Genomic DNA, 7,533 nt, shown 5'->3' with positions numbered 1-7,533 from the left:
GTTTATAAAAAATTAAGCTGTCAAATTTAACCGAGGTCAAAACTACACGGTGGGAACGCCGGCTCAACTTTTCGTTAAAGTATTGACGAAAATATCAAAACCGTCGTCAATAGATTGACGAATTGTTAACCCATTAATTCTGTCCAACCCCTAGCTTTTTTCACACATCCAACTCTTTCAGTTTATTAAACCATCGGAGAAGTGTAATTCGTATTTTAAGTATAAATTAAATTTATTATTAAACATAAACTCTATGAATTCTATAAATCAAACAAAACAATGTTAATGGGCCAAAGCCGAAGCGTAAACAAACAATCTGTCCTGCTTACGTTAGTGGATGTTTACATTAGGAAAGAGCAGAACAAACTCTTTGTTTACACTTCGGCTTTGGCCGCTTTGACCCATTTACATAGTTTTGCTAGACATTTTGCAAAACTTCACAAAGCTTTTTTTCTCTTACACAAAAAGAAAAATGGCAACACAGCTACTGGAAGCCGCTACTATTTCTGACGTTTGACAGCGTTAGCAGCTAACGACCGTTGAGGCGAAAATTTGGCGCGACGAAAAGTACGCGTGCTTGGAAACAAGGCAAAAAAAATCATTTTTCAAAGTGATTTAGAACAGTGAAGACGCGTTAGTGTTAAAATTCGCTTTGAGTGACTAATATCACAACAGTACACAAGTATTGCAGAATTGAACGATGGTAAGTAGTTTTACTTTGATCTAGATTACGAATTAACGCATTTTTATATATTTTTTGTATTTTTTAAATTTTTTTGCAGATCCGCTTCAAGCCGTATGCTTTTAAGCGTCTACGTGATGACGCAACAATATTGGTTGACGACGATCCGTCAGGCAATACGTTCGTCCTGATGGGACTTCAAAAATTGACAAATTTGATGCAGCAGAATCCGGTTGGTCAACGTAACCCATACGAAGTCCAACAGCCAACCCCACAGAATCTGTTGGATTGGTTGATCCCGCCTATCCAGCTGACTGCCCCAAACCCGCCGTCGCAATCACTGCCGCAGCTGTTCGTCCCTACACAGTCGTTTGTGTCAAGCCTGGGTAATGATTGGGTGCTCCAACACCATCCCGCGCCGTACGCAATGCCAGCGCCAGCACTGGCCCAAAACGGGGTGGGCCTACAGTGGTCAACTGGCCAACTTCGGCAGCTCTCGCACATCTATGGGACTCAACAACAGCAGCAGATTGTTGCTCCCCAGCAACCCACTGCGAACCTTCCGCCAGCTGTAGGAAGCGTGGCTCACCCGACGGTTGCGGGGCAGCAACCTGCATGGAACCCTCCGCCAGCTGCAGTTGTGGGACAGCAACTCGCAGAGAACCCTGCGCCAGCTGTAGGAAGCGTAGCTCCCCCGCCGGTTGCGGAGCAGCAAACTGCAGGGAACTCTCTGTCAGCTGCTCGAAGCGTAAATTCCCAGCAGCTCGCCGGACGACAACCTTCAAGGAACCCTCTGCCAACTGCAGAAAGCATGCCACATCAGCGAGGCATGACTCAACAGCCTACACACGGCCACCCGGCACAACCTGCAGCCCAGGGACTGCGCCATCCAAGTGGCGCGGGTATGTCGGTAGTACAGCAGCATCAGCCGAACATGTCCCGACCACCACCTCCTTTGCCGACATATGCAGAAAACGATTCTCGAAACTCCGTGGGCCCACATTACCAATCAAGATCTCGATCACATTCGCGTCAACGTGGGTATAACCAGTCAGAACGATCCAGATCCCATTCGCGCCAACGTGGTTATAACCACCCAGATCGATGGGCTCCGAACAACACGCGGCAGGGCCAGGGTCCATCTCGCGATCAGCAGCAGTGGCCTTCATTTTCCGGCCGTACCGGATTAATCCCATCCCATGCCCAGCAGCATCAACAACAGCCTCTGAGGCATCAACAGCCGCTGCAACAACAACAGCAGCGGCAGCATCAACAGCAGCAGCATCAACAGCAGCCGCTGCAGCAGCAGCATCAGCAGCAACAGCAGCAGCAGCAACAGCAGCAGCAGCATCAACAGCAGCCGCTGCAGCAGCAGCATCAGCAGCAGCCGCTGCAGCAGCAGCATCAGCAGCAACAGCAGCATCAACGGCAACAGCAGCCGCAGCAGCAGTTGCAGCATCAGCAGCGGCTGCAGTATCAGCAGCAGCTGCAGTATCAGCAGCAGCTGCAGTATCAGTATCAGCAGCAAATGCATCAGCAGCAGATGCAGCATCTACAGCAACACCCTCTGAGGCATCAGCAGCCGCTGCAGCAGCATCAACAGCAACAGCTGCTGCAGCATCAACAGCAACAGCTGCTGCAGCATCAACAGCAACAGCAGCTGCAGCAGCAAAAGCAGTTGGCTTCGACGTCCGGCGGAACCGGAGCGGGCCCGTCTGATGGTTTGCAACAGTCGTCATCATCCCGGGTTTACCAGCAGCAGCAGGTGAGCAGTTCTCTACGGAATCGGTCTATTTTCTTTAATTTTAATTTTTGTATTTTTTAATCCGGCTGAAACTTTTTTGGTGCCTTCGGTATGCCCAAAGAAGCCATTTTGCATCATTAGTTTGTCCATATAATTTTCCATACAAATTTGGCAGCTGTCCATATTTGGTGATTTTTTATTTAACTTTTTATCACCAAAACTTGATTTAAAAAAACAACAACAACAACAACATATTTTTAAATTAGTGCCCATGTTGCCCACCCCTGAAAAAAATATTTTTGAAAAGCTGAGAAAATTCTCTATATTTTGCTTCATTGAACTTTGGGCGTAATATTGAATGTTTGGCCCGTTTGAAATGTTAGTCTTGATTTTAAATTTTTGAAAATATTTTTTTCGAAAAGATCGGAAAATTTCACGAATGTTTCATGTTTTAACATTGTAAATCGGACCATTAGTTGCTGAGATATCGACATTAGAAAATGGTGGGTTGTTTGGGTGAGACTTAGAAAACATCAATTTTCCTGTTTTTTAACCTTTGCATGGCAATATCTCAGCAACTATGGGTCGTATCAACAAAGTTCAATAAAACAAAATATAGAGAATTTTCTCAGCTTTTCAAAAATATTTTTTTCAAAGGTGGGCAAACATGGGCACTAATTTAAAAAAATGAAAAACTGCGACTATTTTCAAAAAAGTTACCTAAAAATGGTTATAACTTGAAAACGGTGCACTTTATCAAAAATTCACTAAAGTACTTTTTGATTGCAAATTCGATTTTACATCGAAAAATGAAGTTGAAAAAAATTTGCGACCAATATTTCGATTTTTTGAAATAAATCTGTATTGATTCAAAAAAATCTTAACTCGGTCAAAGATTTTTTGCACAAACTGGAAATTTCAGAAAAGTTGGCATTTTATGTCCTCTAAAACATATAAAAAAAAAAAAATTAAAAATAGTGTTTTTTTTGCAAATCAAGTTTTAGTGATAAAAAGTTAAATAAAAAAATCACCATTTTTTTTAACCGTGTATCATTTTTTTCCAGTGTAGTCCGTATCCATACCTACAACTTTGCCGAAGACACCAAATCGATCAAAAAATTCCTTCAAAAGATACAGATTTTTGAATTTTCAAACATCATTTTTGTATGGACAGCTGTCAAATTTGTATGGAAAATTATATGGACAAACTAATGATGAAAAATGGCTTCTTTGGGCATACCGAAGGCACCAAAAAAGTTTCAGCCTGATTAAAAAATACAAAAAAAAATCGAATAACCGAAATCTCAGAGAATTGCTCAGGTGCCTTCAACGTCTGGAATGATCGCTGTGGACCCATCTGTTGCTCTGCATCCGCAGCAGTTGCCCTCAACGTCCGGCGGAACCGGAGCAGGCCCCTCTGGAGCACTGCAGCAGCCGTCGGAATCCCGTATTCAACAGGTGCCCTCGACGCCCGGAACACCAGCAGCGAGCTCATCTAATGCTCTGCAGCAGCAGCAAGTGCCCGGTACTTCCGGAGCGACCACGTCTGGAACGACTGCTGTGGGCCCATCTGTTGCTCTGCATCCGCAGCAGTTGCCCTCAACGTCCGGCGGAACCGGAGCAGGCCCATCTGGAGCACTGCAGCAGCCGTTGGAATCCCGTATTCAACAGGTGCCCTCGACGCCCGGAACACCAGCAGCGAGCTCATCTAATGCTCTGCAGCAGCAGCAAGTGCCCGGTACTTCCGGAGCGACCACGTCTGGAACGACTGCTGTGGGCCCATCTGTTGCTCTGCATCCGCAGCAGTTGCCCTCAACGTCCGGCGGAACCGGAGCAGGCCCATCTGGAGCACTACAGCAGCCGTCGGAATCCCGTATTCAACAGGTGCCCTCGACGCCCGGAACACCAGCAGCGAGCTCATCTAATGCTCTGCAGCAGCAGCAAGTGCCCGGTACTTCCGGAGCGACCACGTCTGGAACGACTGCTGTGGGCCCATCTGTTGCTCTGCATCCGCAGCAGTTGCCCTCAACGTCCGGCGGAACCGGAGCAGGCCCATCTGGAGCACTGCAGCAGCCGTCGGAATCCCGTATTCAACAGGTGCCCTCGACGCCCGGAACACCAGCAGCGAGCTCATCTAATGCTCTGCAGCAGCAGCAAGTGCCCGGTACTTCCGGAGCGACCACGTCTGGAACGACTGCTGTGGGCCCATCTGTTGCTCTGCATCCGCAGCAGTTGCCCTCAACGTCCGGCGGAACCGGAGCAGGCCCATCTGGAGCACTACAGCAGCCGTCGGAATCCCATATTCAACAGGTGCCCTCGACGTCCGGAGCGACCACAGTGGGCCCATTGGAAGCCCTGCATCAGCCGACGTCCACCCGTGTTCTACAGCAGCAGCAGCATCAACAGCAACAGCAGCCGCTGCAACAGCAGCAGATGCAGCATCGACAGCAACAGCCGCTGCAACATCAACAACGCCCTCTGAGGCATCAACAGCATCAACAGCATCAGCAGCCGCGTCAACAGCAACAGCCGGTGCAGCAGCAGCATCAACAGCAGTTGCCTTCGACGCCCGGCGGAACTGGAGCGGGCCCGTCTGTTGCTTTGCAACAGTCTTCATCATCCCGGGTTCAGCAGCAGCAGCAGGTAGTGCGCCCATCCCGTGTTCAGCAGCAGCAGTTGCCCTCGCTGCCCGCTCAACCGGGCTCATCGGGATACCAGAACCGTGGAGGGCCTTCACGTGGTCTCTCGAAATATCAGTCGAAAAAACTCAACAACTCCCAACCACCTCCCCCCGGAACGTAAAACGTTGTGTGACACCTGAGTGCAATAAATCATAATCTACACCTACTTCGTTTTTCTTATTGCGGGTATCAGGATTAATTATCATTCCGCTGCGATTGTATCTCGTCGTTGCGAAAATCGCAGAGGTCCCTTAGTAGGCTCAATTTCATGTCTGAATAAGTCATGTGGTTGCAAAAAAATCTAAAATAAGCAAAGCATGCTCGGAAAGCCATGCTGGTTTGAAATAAATGTTGTTTGAATAGTGCAAAAAAGAAAAAAAAGCTTGGTGAGACGAAAACTGGTATATTTCTCCTAGCCATTTAGCCACAACGAAACAGCAAACTCAATCGGATTTCTGAAACGGAATTCAATTCGAATCGTTTACGTATTCCGTTTCAAACGCAACAACTGGTACGTAGGGGAAATTCTCGTATGTTTGGCAGGTTAAGCACTAGCTATGAATTCCATCCAATTTGCCGATTTTCACTATTTAACCCTCTACTGCCCAATTTTTTTTTCGAAAATATTTATTTTTCCCGTGTTTAGGAGGTCATTTTGAGCAACTTTTGTTCTACGAAAAACTTTACTTCTCTTGTTTTATATTTTTCTTGTTTAATTTTTAGTACTTTAATTTGCATTTATCTTGTTTAGTTTAGTTTATCTACCACCTAATATAACTACATTTTGCCTATCTAATTTTTTCATGTTTTTACAGTCACTTTTTAATTTTTTTGCATGTTTTTCACAGTTTCATAGTCTGGGACACTACAAAAATTACTGCATACTTCTTTTTACTGAAAATATAGGAAATGTTAGTGAAAAACACAGCCAAAGTTGACCCCTAAAAAAATGACATTTTTAAAAACATTGGCAAAGTCACATTAAACAAGTTAAACTTCCAACCCTGAAATTTTCTAAAATTTTAAGAGTTCTTCTTTCCAATGCTTTTTAAAGATCAAACATCGGTTGGAAAATTGATTTTTGGCGATTTTCTAGATCGAAGCCCGTCTAAAGGCGGGGTTAGGTTGTAGAGGGTTAAACAACTAATTTTGCAAAACTTGTGATAGAAACTTGCTTGCTCACTTCTTATTGAGCTATTTATCACTCGATTTTAGTTGAAAACGCTTTTTATGAGCTATAATTGAATGTCAAAGTGCTGATATGGCAACATTAAAGGCACGCTGGAATTAGATGCTGTTCCTCTACATGGAATTGGTTGTTGCGTTTGAAACGGAATACGTAAACGATTTGAATTGAATTCCGTTTCAGAATTCCGATTGAGTTGACTGGGTGGTGCACACTCACACTATCCCACTGAGAATTTTGGCTCGAGCTTCGAGTCGATCTGGCCAGAGATCGAGCCTGAATCGAGTCGAGGCTCGAGCCAAAATGCTCAGTGGGATAGTGTGGGTGTGTACTGGAAGGCAACAGATCGGCCATTACTGTACTAAGGGGTTCGGCACCGCTGTTGTACGTGTGAATCATCGAGTTCATCAGCACTGACGCCTTCACGTTGTTACAGTGCGCGTAGGTCAACAGATGCGCAAGTGTTGTAAACGGATGGTTGAGTGTCTAGTAGGTCGTTATCCGGCGCTCATAGTCGATCGTAAGCACTGCTGTCAGAGTTCGATAAACGTCCGCCAGTCCGTCTTCTCCGCCAGCAGCTGGCCACTGTCGATGTCCTTTGGTACATTCATTTGCCCGATGTCGTCCGGGCAGAAAATGTACTTTCGAGCAACGAATCGTTAATCTTTTAGCGATACTTGTAATTTGTAATGCCTGGAACTTTGACGATACCTTCGCTGATCCGGACCATGTACGTTGGTGACTTCGGTTCGTTTCATTTGCTCTATCCTTTTCCGGCTTCTGCTCTACCTGTTCAACCGGTTCCTTCATGGGCTAAAATGATAAGGATATATTTAGATTCTGGTGAATCTTTCAAATAGTTAAATTCTTACCTGTCAGAATGAGATTTTTTATCCAGTGATGTTGATTGCTTTGGGTAAGTTGAAGTAATTAATACTCCATGCCGTTGAACTCGTCGCAACTGAGAAGAAATAAAATAAGTTATTAGAATAGTGTTTTATTCAGAATGTTAGGTTCTTGAATTTTAACAAAACCTGACTTTCTAAACCTTAAATGATTTAAAACCTGAAAATCTAAGCAATAATATAAAAAATCTTAAAAATTAAAAATTGATCTGGAAATATAAAAAAATAATCTATTAATTAAAGACACATTAATTTGAGAATGTAACAATTAAAGAGGTTCGAACATCAAGAAAAAAATTTAAAAGTTCAAGAATTGGTTTTGAGATGATTCTAAG

The 7,533-nt window shown here is 44.7% G+C and overlaps 1 protein-coding gene across 1 annotated transcript; it reads left to right on the top strand.

Annotated features, from left to right (window-relative positions):
* Nucleotides 1-771: 771 nt before the first annotated feature.
* Nucleotides 772-5,228, top strand: LOC120423838 (putative mediator of RNA polymerase II transcription subunit 12). Its single transcript, XM_039587785.1, has 2 exons — nucleotides 772-2,447; nucleotides 3,735-5,228. The coding sequence occupies exons 1-2, from the start codon at nucleotides 873-875 to the stop codon at nucleotides 5,226-5,228; spliced, it is 3,069 nt and encodes a 1,022-aa protein (XP_039443719.1). The 5' UTR covers nucleotides 772-872.
* Nucleotides 5,229-7,533: the final 2,305 nt, after the last annotated feature.

Source organism: Culex pipiens, chromosome 1, assembly GCF_016801865.2.
Source record: "Culex pipiens pallens isolate TS chromosome 1, TS_CPP_V2, whole genome shotgun sequence".
NCBI classification, from domain to species: domain Eukaryota; kingdom Metazoa; phylum Arthropoda; class Insecta; order Diptera; family Culicidae; genus Culex; species Culex pipiens.
This window is presented reverse-complemented; position numbering and strand designations above follow the sequence as displayed.

What these genes read in the sequence shown, in the direction of transcription:
- LOC120423838 (XM_039587785.1), top strand. Translation starts at nt 873, where the DNA reads ATGGGACTTCAAAAATTGACAAATTTGATGCAGCAGAATCCGGTTGGT. An exon ending in GGGTTTACCAGCAGCAGCAG is followed by an intron (nt 2,448 to 3,734) that starts GTGAGCAGTTCT and finishes CCGAAATCTCAG; the next exon opens with AGAATTGCTCAGGTGCCTTC.